Genomic DNA, 15,897 nt, shown 5'->3' with positions numbered 1-15,897 from the left:
TCCTTCCTCCTCCTCTCCCTCAGCCACCCCCATTCTTGCCTCCCTCCAGTCACCTCCGATTGCCCCTTCAGTCCTGCTCCTTCCCTCCAGCTGCCTCCGATTGCCCCCTGTGTTCTTGTCATTCCCTCCAGCCACCTCCAATTGCCCCCTCAGTCCTTCTTCTTCCCTCCAGCCCCTCCAATTGCCCCCTTAGTCCTGCTCCTTCCCTCCAGCCCCCTCCAATTGCCCCCTCAGTCCTGCTCCTACCCTCCACCCACCACCATTTGCCCCCTCAGTCCTGCTCCTTCCCTCCAGCCACCTCCAATTGCCCCCTCCATTCTTGTCATTCCTTCTCTTCCTCTCCCTCAGCCACCTCCACTCTTCCTCATCTTCCTCCTCCCCCCCCCTGCCAGGATCGTGGCAGTTTACACCATTGCAAAATGTGAACGGAATTCCGGGGTAAAATGCCACAATCATGGCAAATCAATGCCACGGATAGAATCGATCGTGACATTTCAGGGAAATAATCCGGTTCCCAAACCAGGTTATTTTTCAGTGCAAATGGGGCCTGAATCTTAGGCCTGTTACAGACTGCCAGAATAAAGCTGCTTCGGGTCTCTTTGGAGGTATGCTGTTTAAATGATGCATGCATCCTAAGAATCCAGAAGCTGCACCAAAGTTGCACTCCAGTGCTTAGGAATGGAGTGTGGCTTTGGCACGACCTCCGGACTCTTAGGACCCATGCATCATTTAAATAGCATACCCCCAAAGAGACCCGAAGCAGCTTTATTTTGGCAGTCTGTAACATGCCTTTGTTAAAAGTAGGAGACTTCCACTGATTCATTGATACCATGAAACTGGAATTATTCTAATGGAAAATCTTTTTTCTTCATTGGAGAATTTCAGGATTGGTGGAGATATTTAATAAGATCTTTAACTCCAAAGTCAGAATCTTCATATATTATATTGAGCCCAAAGTGTGTTGATTTCACAAACCTTTTGCATTTTCAGCTAAATAGTATTACAAAGCCACCTGTCTCTCAGTCAGTGTAAACTGCATTATTGTTCTTTTGTTCTCTCCCATTTTGAAAATTTCAAAAGAGAGACAATTTTTTTATCTTAGGCTGCCCTTCCTTGCACAGTAATAGTGTTTAAGCATTTCTTGGCTCCCATCCAAAGGTGCATTGTATTAAGTAGGTTTGGGACTACACAGATGACTCTTTGATTTGTAAGTGCAAGTCCACTTTGGTGTGGATGGACGCTCTTCTTTTTTTCAGGCTTCGTGTATCCCTGCCTGCATTTGCTTTCAGCTGCGGGTTGCCTTAGATCTGACTGAAGAAATGAGACATAGTGAACTATTCCTTTTCAATCTTCATGAAACTCAAACCACATGTGGTTGTTACAGTCCTGTGGTAGGAGTGTGGATAGCAAGATGAACTGTATCCTCCACCTGAGATATAGAGCTGAGAGCTAATGGAACCACAAAGTGTACCAGCTCTGTTTTACTTCCTTCTATTCCCGATGCTATATATCTTTTGGGTTTGTCTCTGTTTTCATTACTGCTAACTCAGGCAGACTTGTTGCTACTTGTCTTCACTGTTGTATCTATACCTGTACACAGGATAATACCCAAAACAGATAAAGGAACATACAGGCCTACACCTCTTCTTTACATTGCCTTTCCTTTGTCAAGAAGGTCATGCCCCTTTATCCCAACTGATCTTTAAATCTTTTAATTTCAAAAGCAGTCTGTGGGGATCTGCCAGGGAGACAGGAAAACACAATTCCCTGTTTTTAAGAGACTGTAGAAGCTGAAGAGGATGCAGTGGGTTTTTGAAAAAAAAATCTGGGAGAAAAACAAATCCGGTACCATTTCTCAATGTATTTATCTGTATTTATGACAGATTAATTTTTAACCAGAGGCAGTGTGTTTAATGGTTGGGCTATAATTCTGGAGAGCAGTGTTTGAATCTCCACTCAGCCATGGAAACCCATTGGGTGGCCTTGGCAAATCACAGTCTCTCAGCTTCAGAGGAAGACAAGGGCAAACACTCTCTGAACAAATCATGCTAGGTATTACCTTAGAGTCACCATAAGTCAGAAATGACTTGAAGGTACACAAGAACAAAATGTGTGGTCAGTGCCTTAAAATGAGTTACATTAAATTGAGGTAGAATCCGACCTGGTGTTTGTCCACATGAACTGCTGCTTACTATACATGTGGATAAATTGGTGGGATGCTTCATTGTTTGTTAATGCTGTTTATATTCCCCATAGTTAACATTAAGAATTTTGGTTTTGTTATAAACCTTGCTATATACTACTGACACCTGCAATGAGTAAGAACTGAACAGTGCATTAAATAGTTATTTTGGCTTTCTAAATGTTTCTACCTCTTTTTAAAAAATAACATTTTGGTTTTTATATACCATAACTGGTCTTATTAGTTCTTGCCACTGATAGCAAAATAACAAAATAACATGACTAAAAGCTGATGGACAGGTGTTGTTTTGTTTTTACAAACCCTGTCTGGTTTCTGTTTGGGAAACACACTTTTATGTAGAGAAAAAAATATTTCCAAAATCTTGATAAATGCTTGTCCATGTGCTCATTTTAAAAAATACATCGAAGTCAAATTCAATACATATTGATACTGTACTTATATGACGGAAGAGTCTTTACTGCTTGATAAAAGTGTACTGTCAGCAGGTTTGAGGGAGGGGGTGAAATCCTGCTTATTCTGTATAGATTCAAGTCACTCTTCCCTAATCATACTAACATAGTCCAGCTATTGCTTTCCAACTTCCCTTTGAGATTTTTTATTTTTTTATGAGGAGTGCACTATATCTATTTAGTCTTAAGGTATTTCAACAGTGTATCTCACAGTGTACATCCCAGGGCAGTTTCCAATGCAGACATATTTGCTTTGGCACATCTGACAACCATCAGCCCCATTCAGGTATTGGTTTCCTGGTTTGAAATATGGAAAGAGAGGTGGGCCTGGCATCCCATCCCATCATCCCTTCTCATGTAGAGATCAACAGGTCTGAAGAGGGAAGTGCCTGTTTGTGTGAAGACTCTACAAGATCAAAGATGCTGGAAAATCAGAGTTTTTGTTTTTCTCCTCTTCATACTTGTCACTTTCCAAGTCAGGAAGGCAATGATGGAAGCATTCTCCCATCTTTGCATATGGATTCAAATACTACATGTATTCCTTTTCTTTTCTTTTCTTTTTTACCTTTTTGAGTTTATAGCCCATTAATTTTGGATTGAGCTGTTAGAGGCTTAATTCTCAAAAGTAAAAAACTAAGCTTGAGTCTAATCGATTAAAAATTAAACTAAGTAGTAGAAAAGTGGGCTAAACTTTGTTTTGAGCTAACAAAAATATCCTCTGGGCAGCATCCCTTTGAACAGAAATTCTTAATTATGTTTTTGGAAGAAATGAATGTAAGGCAGAAGCTAGGCAATATCTACACAAGTGCCTTTAGGTTAACATTCAGATGGCCTTTTTCAAAATTTCAGAAATGTTAAAATATAAAGAACTTTCTCTATGGATAGAATCTAACTTATTACAAGCAACTGGATTTCATTTTTTTAGTACTTGGGAAATGAACACCTAAATATGCAGCAGCTATATTTGCATGTCATGCCAATTTCTGGTATAGTAAGGTATAAATGACTCCCTAGGTGCTCCTCCCTCTCTCTCTCTCTCTCTCTCTCTCTCTCTCTCTCACACACACACACACACACACACACACACACATGTGCACGCACATACACACACACCATGTCTGCAAAGAGATCAGAACATTCTGTTTGTATTTTTGACAGCCTGTAATTTGTTGTGTCCTCCAGAAGCCAGACAAATGGACATCTTTTCTTTATTTAAATAAATAAAACCATCTTTTCCAAACCGTTGTTTCAAAGGGTTTAATGCCTTTACACATATATGATGCTTAAGTGAGAATTTGCTTCTAAAATGAGCTGCAAACACATTTCCTTCTTAAAGAAAAATGACACATTTTAAAGGAAGCACAGGATTCCTAGGCCCATGTTTGCCTTCCAGTGCTGCAGGCAGGGGCTGAGGGCGGGGAGCTTGTTTAATCACTCCTTTTCCCCTGCTACTATTCTATAACATAGTGTTTTCTAGAACTAACAAGAATGGTCAAGTATTCTATCTAGATCCCCCTTCATTTCCCGATGCATTAGGAGCATCTAGATGTCTAGAATATCAGTGTTCACTAGTGTAATATTCTCATCACAAAGTGACACTTGTTAATTCAGCACAGTAATTTCCATGTTTACCCATAAAAACTGCATTCCAGTAAAAACACATTTTAAAAATACACTGAATAAGAGGCGCGTTACAGACCGCCCTAAAGCGGGTGGTCTGCCACCACTGTCATTAGCTATGCCGAGAAGCCCCAGCGGCCAGACGGCGAGGCTAAAAAGGAGCACCGAAATGGCGCTCCTTTTTGGCCCCTGGAAGTGGCGCCGTGAGGCGTGCACTCGCAGCGTCACTTCCACCGTGCCACGTCTGGACGCTATGCGTCCGAGACGTAAATATGGCAGCGCCTGTATGGACGGGCGCCGCCATTTACTACGCGCTCCGCGCGTCCTAGGAACAGGGCCAGTTAGGAAGGTGAGACCCTTCCTAACCCTAGCACACCCCTTCCTAACCCTAGTACACGCAGAGCGCGTACTAAATGGCGGTGTGTAATGCGGTAGAGTTTTACCAAAAAGTCCCCTCCCTTAATTTTAGGGTACAAATTTGAAATAACAAACAAATGTAAAATTATTTTGACAGATCAGTTCTGTCCTAGGTATATTGCATGTTTAGCAAGACAACCTCAGAAGATTAATTGCCATGTCACTTCACCATATTGCAAACAATCAGTGCTTTGTAGAGACTAAGTCTCTACATCCTTTGAATCCATAATTAATTTCCACATGCTATTTTTATTAACCTGCGCACAAGAACAAAGGCTGTCATATTAAAAAGAGATGGGTAGCTGATGATAAGCTGTGTTGGTATGTAACATGCTGTTTTGAGTAATGCTATGAACTGCCAACTGTGCATGTGTGTAAAAAGGTTAAGAGCCCGTGTAGATGAGTTGGGTGCCATGCTGTTATCAGACGAGGGGAGCAGTGTTATTCACCAAGTGCACGCCGTCAGCTCTGTAGAAGATTCCATCTTCATGGAGTCATCTCTTGATCCAGAGTTACTTGAACACAGGTAACACATTCCTGACTGGCTTTTCCTTAGAGGAGAACCCCAACAAATGCCTTGCTTTTCAAGACATGGGAAGTACTAACTCATGCTAGACATTTGCTTTTAATCTGTTTCAATATCATGTGAAACAGAAACAAAAGATATCAAGATTGATTGTAAGTGGTTTTATATCTTGCTTCACAGATTTCCTGGCTGTAAACTGACAAAGCTGTCAATGTTGTATGGATTGTCAGAATGATTGTTGTCTAAGTTCCTAAAAAAATTAAATCTGTTTTGGCCTATTTGTGGCAATGTGTAACAATGGCACAATCACTGTGTTTTTGAAGAAGCCTGCTAGTTCCTTGATTTTTACTTGAAAATCTGCTCTGCCTGGCATTATGGAGTGTATGCTATGCCTGGAGGCTCTTTATGTCCTGTACTTCTGTGGTGATCCCATTATTTCTAATTTGGATTTGAAAATGCCTCAGCCAGAGAATTCTTTCTAGTCTTCAGTGCTATGAAACAATCTTAAATCTATTCAGTAACAGTCAATTAGAGAATCAGTGTGCCTTAAATTAAGGTCACTGCAATAACCTTTGCTTGAAAATGTTCTGTCTGTCAGACTGTGGTAAACTACCTTTTAAAATGTAATCTAGCTGAGCATGTTCACAAACTGGTATGTGGTTTTGTCTTGTCAAGCTTACTATGGCTTTCTTTCATCCATCATTCTCATGCTGTTCTGTTCCATTGTATTTTCTTTTGTTGATGTTAGTGCTTGTTTTGCTAACCTTTTAGTCTATGTACCAGATTTAGCTTTATGATGTAAATGATTAGATATTATGGTTAAGCCCTGCCATTGGACTTAGGTGTCATGTCAAAGGTGCAGCTTCATCCTCTAAAACAGAGGAAGGAAAACTGTGACCCTGCAAGTATAGTTGAACTCCAGTTCCCATCAGCCCTAGGCAAGATAGCCAGTGATCAGGGATGGAGGGCTAATCTTTTCCCAGCCTTCTAGGAGCTGATCAGTAGATGTGCTGGGTTTTTTTTCCTAGTCTGTTTTTCTTTTAAAGATCTAGTATTAATATAGTTAAGCAACAGTGTATATTAAAGATTGACAACCTGATGTCCTGTAAACATTTTGAACTAAAACTCCAGTAACTCCCAGCAAATGGTCAGGGATTATGAAAGTTGCAGTTCACAGGTGCAGTGTTGGGTCCAGATGATACAGAGAAAGCGGAAGGGCAGCCATTTTTTGGCTACATATTTACTAGAAATACTTTGAGACAAATCATGATGACTATGTGGAGGCCAACAAGAAGCCCCTGTTTACTCAACTCATCATACCTAGGTTAGTGATAACATGGCTTGGGCAAATTTTTCATTGATTATGTGGGATCATCTATATCAGTTAGGACTCATGATATTTAATTTGATCCTCAATGGCAGGCATGGATTCTAAAGGTAGAGATGAGGGAAGAAGGATGCTAGAGTTTAGGGGACTTAAAATACCAGTGGCCAGCCTTGCGCGTGTATTTCCCGGTACCCAAAATCTTAAATCATGAAACACACAAATCTAAATACAAATTCTAAAAAATTATCTTACTAATAATTCAATATGTCTGCTACTACGCATGAAACCAGGGGATGGTTTGTTCTCATGGTGTGCAATTCTGTTGCCGCTTTCTGTAATCAAATATTTCTGCCATCTAATCCCAACCAACAAAAAGTGGTAGTGTGAGATGGTTCAAACAGATTCTTGAAGAGCATCCTAGCATGTTGGGTCCAGACTCAAATATTGCCAATTTGTTTATTACACTGCTGTCAAAAGTGGATTGGATTACAGTTCAGTCTAGTTGACCTAGTAACCGAGCCATAAATACCACAATGCTCTCAGCAGAAAAAAGTCAGTTCTTATGAAATACAGTACTGAGTTTCTGTAACTGGTATTACACTGACAAGTGTAATAGTTTCCAAGAGCAAGCTTACATGTGTGGTTGTGTGTGTCTTTTTTGGATGCTGCCATCAGAAGATGGTTTCATTTTCTTTTCAATTATCTTTGTATTGCAGGCATGTGACACAAGCTGACCTCAAGAGCTCTACCTTTTGGCTTCGAGCAAGTTTTGGTGCTACAGTCTTTGCTGTTTTGGGCTTCGCCATGTACAGAGCATTACTAAAGCAACGATGATCTGGAGGAAAGCATGTTTCTTGGGGAGGGGGGAGGGACCTATCAAAAGGGGGAAAACTTTTATGTACATTCTAAATCTGCTAGAAATATTTATATATGCGAGTTACTTTATTATTTGTAATTCATGGATAAGATTATTTTAAATGATATTCCTAAACTTGCAGTATTGCATAGGTTCTGGAAAAGAGATTTTGCATTACAGTGGCCACAAGTGGCTACATTTGTAAGGCCAAAAGGGAATTATTGTAACATAACTTGTACATATTAAGGCAGTGAGGCATAATGTCCCCCCAGAATATTAGAAGTCCTATTGTTAGGTGTTGCAAATGGAGTGAGAGAGTGTAATTAGAATTTATTTTCAGCAATGTAGGTTCAAGTCCAGGATCACTACTCATTTATTTATTTATTTCACAGGCATCTGAACTTCTCTTTTTGAGAAGTCTGTATGGGGTTTGGGGATGGACGGCTCTTCTTTTCTTTAAGTAACTTAACTGCTCATTTACTCACTAGTTGTATTTTACAAGTGTTCTACTGTGGCCAATTTGACTGGACTTTGATTGGTTTTTTTGTTTGTGTATGTCCTACATTGTACAGCTAAATGTGCCACAGCTCAAGGAGGAGAGGCAGAAGGATGAGTCTTCCTTTCTTCAGTGAAAAACAAGTATTGTCAATTACTTGTCAACATCTGGCGCTGTGTGCCATTCTGTGGCTCTCTTATTTCCCAGTTGATGTTTTGTAGCCTTTTCCAATTCATTGAGAAATCAGTTTGTATATTATAACTGTTTATAATTCACCTAAAGTGTTTGTTTCATCCCTTCACTTCTGCAAGTCCTTCTTCTAAAAACTGTGTATGAATAGAACTGAAATAGTACACAGCGCTTTTACTCTACTCAGTAGTAGACTAGTTGCATGATTTGCACTGCATCCTAAACTTGGCTGGAATTACCTGTAGGTGGCATTTTTAAAACAAAACAAACAAAGATGAGGGTCATTGAAAATTCCTCCTGTTTTCCCCACCACTGGCCTTTTCAAGTATTTCAATAAATAAGTGTACTGTGCTATGGTTTGAATGCTCATTCTTCTACTGTGAGAAGCAGTATTGATTGCATGTGAACAGTAGTAAAGAAACATTATCTCCAGCCATGTAATGCACCTCACATTTGAAAATAGGACCATATTCAATTATTGGTTTAAATCTTGCTCAGTTGTAAATCTCAGTGGTTGGCACTGGCTAGTTACACCCAGCTTCTCTTGCCTTGGAGAGCCATGAACCCCAAGCTGGGAAAAGAGTAAGCACAGAACTGCTTATAGTCCTATGACTTTTAGTAGCAGTCAGGCAGCCCTACATGCTTCTGCAGTCCCCACAGGAGGAACACTCTATGAACAAACAGTGGAAGTTTTAGCCATGCTGTGTGTTAGCAGTAGAGTGAATGGTTAGGACTTTCTAACATTTAAAACTCATGGTGCTTGCTAGGGACATAGAACACCTCACAAAATAAAACCACTTCACCTGTCATTGCTTTCTAGTTGGCATATAGTTGGGAGTTCCATTGCTACAAAAGATGTAAGTAATCATTCTGGAGCTACTGGGTCAGGCCTGTTTGTCTCTTCTTCTTCTTCTTCTTCTTCTTCTTCTTCTTCTTCTCACTGGTAAAGTGGATATTCATGGAACTGAAGGAAATGGAGGGTCACCATTGACTGCTTTTACCTTAGGTTGAGACAAGGACTGGACAGTCTCTGTGGGTCTTGGGACCCAGTATGAAACCTTGAAGGGCAAGTGATGCCAAAAAAAAAAAAAAAAGACTTTTTTTAAAAGCAAAAACAAGACTGATAGGACATATGAAGTGTTAATAGACTTTTCTCTACTAAAAATAGGATTTCTGGTAAGCTGCCTGGGCTGCTGTTATCCTCACAAACATAAACTGTGTATCTTGTTTTTATAATTTTTAATGGGGGCTGGTGATGGCCCTTGGAAGGCCACAGAAAGAAATGGGGGCCACACATTGCTCACCCCTGCTCAGAAAGTTGGACAAGATGGTTTTGGAGGTTCATGTTGCAGAATTTGGTGTTTAGCTCTGATAGATTTCTTTAAGAAAGCTTCTGTAATTCAGGTTGGATTTTATCTTCCCACACACCAGCTGTTAACAGTGCTGTGAGACTTTGAAGCTGGTATTCAGAAAAGAGATAAACCACCGGTTAAGGGCTTGAGCTTAGCCTGGATTTCTACACTATTACTGTAATTACCAGGAAGATGCTGGTTATAATGCTGCTCTTTGAAGAAGTTGTTTTTGTAGTTTGCAGGTGTTCCCTTTCAGTTGTCCCTGGGATTTTTTCATTACAGATAATATTAATGATTGTGGGTACAAAGCAGAGCTACAAGACTAGCCACAGAACTCCTGAGGCTGGCTCAGTGAAAAAAGTGGTAACTGCAGAAAAAGAAGTGGTACCAAACTCAAGCAATGACCATTCTAGTTGAGTATCTTAATTAGATTGTTTTATAACATGAACATTAAAAAAATCTATTTGCCTACTACATGGGTTTTGGTGATTTAAAACCCATGTTATGCAAATTGGATAGATAGCGGTGAGTGTGAATTTTTTGAGTATTTGTGTAGCCCCCAGGAGCAAGTGAATCCTGATGGAAGACAGAAAACACTCTTTGTACCATGAGAGGGAAAAACAGCAAATTAAATTCTCGTCCTACATTAAACTCATGAGAGTATTGTAAAAGTGATGCCTCTTATTCTAGTTCATCTAGCCAAGTTTGGTGTTCTCAGAAGCAACATGATCTATCCCAGGCCTGCTACCCTTTAACGTGATCCTTCAGATATCATTTAAAATAAGTTTAATGGAGCTATCAACTGAACATTTTGAGCTCAAGGCCTGGTGCCTGATTAATCTGACATTGCCCCCCATATTATTTTTCTAGCAAGTTTCAGTCACTCTCTTCTAATATGTTGCTGTGATCCTGTGAAATATTAAGTACATTTGTTTATAACACTTCAGGGTGTATATGTTATAATACTCGTATCTGTGGTCACCACATAAAAATGCCAAAGAAGAGACTGTTTGGTTGCCTTTGCTACATCTGTGTTTAGGTGACATGAGACAAAGAGAGAAACCGTGGGATAAGTTCTCCCCACCAGGTGTTTTATGTTTCCTTTTTAAAAATCCACCTTATCTTTCTGCTTAAAGCATGTTTACAATTTCCTTTGCTTTATGCTGACTGGCTTTACTTTCAACAAGAACTAGAAAAGGAAGCAGATTGCTATGGCAATGTATGAAAATAGCTTTCTACATCACCTGATTGCTATATCTGGCTTTGCCAGATGGGAATATAGTAGGTGATCAGTACTTAGGAGAGTGTGTGATGCAGTGGGGCTGAAAGCTGCAAAGAAACCTGTGTGTTCTGCTTATTTAGCTACCTGCTTGACAACTTAGATTTTCAAACACTGATTATGTTGAATCTCTACAGTCTTCCTCCATTTGACCTGACATGGCTAATGCCATGCCAAATTAAAGCAGCTACATAAAGCATTAATGACTTGGAATTAAGCCATTAGTAGCCCCTCTATATGCAGTGAATCAAAAGTAGGAAACTGGCTCTTTTCTCTTTACCTACTGGATGCATATGTCCATCTGCTTTGACCCCTTTTTTTTTAAACACCAAAGGTATATCTACTGTATACTCGATACCTATAAGGAAAGTACACTCTGAAGGGGCAGCATGGTTTGTCTCCTGGGCCTGGCCTTCCTCAGCTATATGGTCAGCCCACAGACACTGGGGCTATTATCTCGACTGGTATTTTGAGGGGAGCCAAATTTGTTTTAAAACTTTTACCTTCAAATTTCCTGTATTATTTCTATTGATACTGGGAATAAAATCTCTGCAAATCTCTACATTTAATAATGGGCACATCACTTTTGCCAGTCTTTAGCTCTTCGTGTGAATTGGGTTTTCGATTCGACTACTACAGTGTTAACTTGTTACACCCTTTGATGAGTGTCTGGAAGTTACAGAGTCGAAAGCAGTTACCTGTATCTTCCTCTGTTTGAATTGGTGGTCTGTTTTCTAGGCACTAGTGAGGGTGATAGTTTTGATTCACCTGGCTCTTTACTGGCTTGAGCCATAACAATCCTGGAAAACTGCCTTATGCCATATACTGTAGTTGATCTTTTGAATCGGTCTGTGATTTCCTCATTAGATAGGCATTTGAAATTTAAAAGGTTTCAAATCCTGTTTATTGCTACTTATTTATTGAATTTATACCCCAACATTATTCCAAAAATAGGGGTTCACAGTAAAAACTGATTAAAAAGTATAATTAAAACATGAAACAAAGCCTGCTACTGAAACAAAATTAGATTAAAGAGACAATTTTAAAATGTGCCTTTAAAAATGGTTTTAAAGCACATATATTTTCTAAGCACCTGGAAGGTTTCTGAAACCCTATCTGAATTTTAAAAAAGAGTTTACCGGCTAAACAAGAAGGCAGCCAGCCTCACCTACCTCTCAGTGTTCCAGTGCCCACGAATGATGACTGAAAAACTGTTGAAGACCATATGTGGCCCTTTCTCCCTAGCAAACAGTCTGGGCCCAAGCTACAATACTTTATGGGAAAGCTATTTTATGTTTTCCATTTTGAATTTGTATTCTTTAGCCAGTAACACATCTGTGTGCAGTAACCCTACTTTTGTTCCTTGTGTGTGCCTGTTGTTGCATATTGTTTACTTTTTCTGCCACAGAATGCAGCTGCCAGGAGTAAACAAGATAGAAAGCTGCCCTGTCCTGTCCTACATCAGCAGTTATGAAAGGACAGGCAAAAATGGCAGGGGTTAGGAGCCTCTTGGCTCCTGGTGAGAGCTTGCAAAGATCCCAGGGTTCAGGCGGAGGGTTCTTACTCTGAAAAATGTAAATGATGGCCGAGAAGTCTCTGTGCTGTAATTACAGGTGATCAACAAGTGACTTGCAAAATGTGTAATATGAATAAACTTTGAAATAAAGGATTTTTTTGTTTTTTTACAGAAATCTTTTATGGTAGTAACAGCATGTTGCCACCAAGTGGCAGTACAGTTTGAAAAAGATTCCTAAGCCCTTTAAAATAAAATAAATAATAAAAATTTTATTTGTATACCGCCCTTCTTTCAATCAGGGCGGTGAACAGCATCTGTCAAAACAACACAATACAATACATATATTCAAAACACAACAGAGTACAATTTAAAATCACAGTTAAAACCAGTTCTATCCAGCATAACCACTGCTGCCGGGGGGGGGGGGGGAACTAGCTGGAGCCTGTGTCTGGGAATGCGATCTTAAACAAGAAGGTTTTTAATCCCTTCTTGAAGTGGGTTAGGGAGGTGGCTGAGCGGAGCTCTCCGGGCAGCGAATTCCAGAGGGTCGGGGCCGAAATGGTAACGGTCCTCCTGGCTGTGGAGGCCAATCTTGCTCCAGGGACCCTCAGTAGTTGCTGCCCAGAAGTTCTGAGTGTGCGGGGCGGATTGTATGGGGAGAGGCGGTCCTCTAGGTATCCTGGGCCCAAACCATTTAGGGCTTTGGCTTCAGTCTTGGTCCTATGGGTTTGTGTAATAGTGTTTGCAGAGTCTGGTTGAAAGGTGTATGGTGTGTTCTCAGAATAATAGTTTCTCTTTTTTGTACCCTAAAAAAATCCTTCAGCAGCAGTAAGTTTTTTATCAGGAAGTCAAGATGGGCAAAGAAGATGGCTTGTAAGCCTGAAGGCAGGGAACTGTCTAACCATTTTGTAAGCTGCTCTGAGAGCCTTTGTGGCTGGAGAGCAGGGTATAATTACTCTAAATAAGTAAACAAACAAACAATACATTTGAGGATAATGTTTGTTTACTCACACAAAATAGAAAATGAGACTGTTCACAGATAGGAAGATGCATTGTTTGAGTCATAGAAGGATGAATGTGTTCTCTCACATTGCCAAACATGATGTTAAAGGTCATTCATTAATTTGGTCCCTCCAACCCCCTTATTTTAGGGCCACAGTGGACAGTTGCTGCCGCTCAGATGTTCGACCACAGCTCCCATCAACTGTTAGCCAGCATAGACAATTATGAAAGATGTTGAGAGTTGCAATCCAATGGCATGGAGGACCATAGTCACTGTGCTAGAGGTGCCATTCAGTCCCCAGAAAAAGCAAGAGTGCTGCTGAATAACCGATTGGTCCTAAATTAAATGCAAGTGAGCCAAGTTGGGTATATCCTTTTTCAAACTTGAGAGATCCAAATATGAGAGTGCTTGACTTGGACTGGGACATACCTATACTTTTGAAAGCGATTTCAAATAAACGCAGCTGCCTAGTACAGAAATAATTCTCCCTACAATTGATACTCATGTACAGTCAGTTCTCTGCATCCACAGATTACACATCTAAGGATTCAGTCAACTATGATTTGAAAATACTCTCACGCCCACCCAAAAAGCAAACCTTGATTTTGCCATTTTATTTAAGAGATGCCATTTTAGTGCCCCGTTGCATTGACATGAGTATCCACAGATTTTGGCCCCGTACAGACAGGCCAACATAAAGCTGCTTCAGGTAACTTTGGAGGTATGCTGTTTAAATTAGTCTGGAAGCCACGCCAACAGCAGATCCTGGAACCAAACCCCAGCAGATACCAAGGGCCTGCTGTATTTATTCTGCATAGGTACCTAGCATCAATAGATTTTCTCCCTCTTGATATGATGTCTAATTTACTGTGTCCTCGTCTGGCTTGAGATCTAACTTGGTATTTCTCAGCTAGAGTTCCCTGGAGCCCTAGGGTGCTGCAAGAAGTCACTAAGGGCTTGTGACATTGTGATTGGGAGGATTTTAAAATGAGCTATACATGAATTCTCTGAGAGCTGGAAATTATTTCAAGGTTCTTCCAGGGCAAAAAGTTTAAGAGAAGCTGAACTAGCCAGTTCCCCCCCCCCCCCTTAAAATTTGATTCCTATGGTTTCTTCTCTAAAGAAGGTTCCATTTGATTTGAACATCTAGAAACTTTACAACATCCTTTGCAGTTTCCATTACTTCTCTCTGCTGTATTATAAATTGTTGCCGAGGTAGGGGTATGCATGGAAAGAAATCTGCTAAATTAATCCTGTTTCTCACATGCGTATTCAAATCCCACCAATCAATGTGCAGAGCCCTATTCAAGCAATGTCACGCTGCATTGGATTATTATTTTAAGTTGTGCTGCATCAAGCCCCCCCCCCCAGTTCTTTGCAGCTTCTGTTTCAGTTAATGAGGCCACTTGAAGAAGGGTGGGAAATTAATTTTGGAACTGAATTAAAGCCGAGACTGAGCAAAGGAAGATAATTCTTAATAGCAAGTTGTCCTTCACAAGGAGGAAAAGAGGCTGACTGGTTAAGCATTACATAGGATTTTGATTTCTTTGTTTGAAGGGGGAGCTAAGCAAACACATCACAAGCCATCAAAACAAACAGGTGCCTCTGTTGCTCCAAATAAAAATAAACAGTAGTGCACTATTTTTTGTAAGCAAAGCCAAGCAAAACATCCAGACTAGTGAGGAGGCTTTGAGAACCAACAGCATTCTTCAGCAAGAGTCAAAAGGGGGAAATAGCATTGCTTAGCATGTTGGAATATACAGTACATCTGCAACTTTCTAATAGCTTTATAGTGGGATGAAAAAGGAGAGCCTTGATGGGACCAGGGATGGAATCCCTGTGACCTTCAAGGTGGTGATGCACTCCAAGTCCCATCAGTCCCAGGCAGCATGGTCAGTTGTCAGCTGGATAGGAGTGGTAGTGGGCAGGAAGGGAGTCCTGCCTCTGAATTAGACTGTGCTTGCAGCAAGACAAATTATAGGTGTTCCTCCTGTGAAAGTAGAAGGTATAATGTTATTTTGGTTGGTCTGCTTAGGGAATTACCAGGTTTAACCATCCCAGAGTGGATTGTTCTCCAATCCAACTAATACTAGCTTTCCAGTTTGGCCTCTGTACCTAGTGCATTAATTCAAGTTAATATCCTACTTTATTAATAGAAGGGCTTACTGCTGTACTAATACGAGGATTTTTCATCTTTCCCTAAATCAAAATAGTGTTTGCTGTTTCATCCTAGCATTCCTTGCTGCATCTCTTCATACCATGCAGATTCAAACCTCTTTAAGCCTCCATTTCCCTTCCTCCCTTCCAATTTAATCTTGTTGCCAACTATTAGACCTGTAGCCTTTTTATCAGGTTGTTCACCCTCTTTTTGTTGTGGAATATCCAACCATCCAAGAGTCTTAGAAGCTGGGATGCAGAACAGACATCAAGATACCATGGATTTCAGTAATACGTATTGTCTTACCCCAAGCCAACTAGCACTATTTACATAGGGAAACAGGTTGCTGAATGAATGTGCCTAGCTGTTTTGAAGTCAGAAATAACCAGGGCCTCAAGCTTGTCACAGGCTTATTGGTGGTACCAATCACTTATTGGGAGGAGGAACTTGGCTAACAGATCAGAAAATAATAAATCTGCTCTTGTGACTTAAACAGAAGGTTGATT

At 40.4% G+C, this 15,897-nt stretch overlaps 1 protein-coding gene across 4 annotated transcripts in view; it reads left to right on the top strand.

The window, feature by feature from the left end:
• The window catches only part of RHOT1 (ras homolog family member T1), a 54,798-nt gene extending 44,692 nt beyond the window's left edge, over positions 1–10,106 (top strand). For 3 of the 4 annotated variants that reach the window (XM_042453650.1, XM_042453649.1, XM_042453651.1), the window contains one exon: positions 7,259–10,106. In XM_042453650.1, coding sequence (XP_042309584.1) covers positions 7,259–7,376 — 118 coding nt within the window. In that variant the 3' untranslated portion in view covers positions 7,377–10,106. Of the gene's footprint in view, positions 1–5,071; positions 5,216–7,258 lie in introns of all 4 variants that reach the window. The other variant, XM_042453648.1, reaches the window with a different exon arrangement.
• The last annotated feature ends 5,791 nt before the right edge of the window (positions 10,107–15,897 follow it).

Source organism: Sceloporus undulatus, chromosome 2, assembly GCF_019175285.1.
Source record: "Sceloporus undulatus isolate JIND9_A2432 ecotype Alabama chromosome 2, SceUnd_v1.1, whole genome shotgun sequence".
NCBI classification, from domain to species: Eukaryota; Metazoa; Chordata; class Lepidosauria; order Squamata; family Phrynosomatidae; genus Sceloporus; species Sceloporus undulatus.
This window is presented reverse-complemented; position numbering and strand designations above follow the sequence as displayed.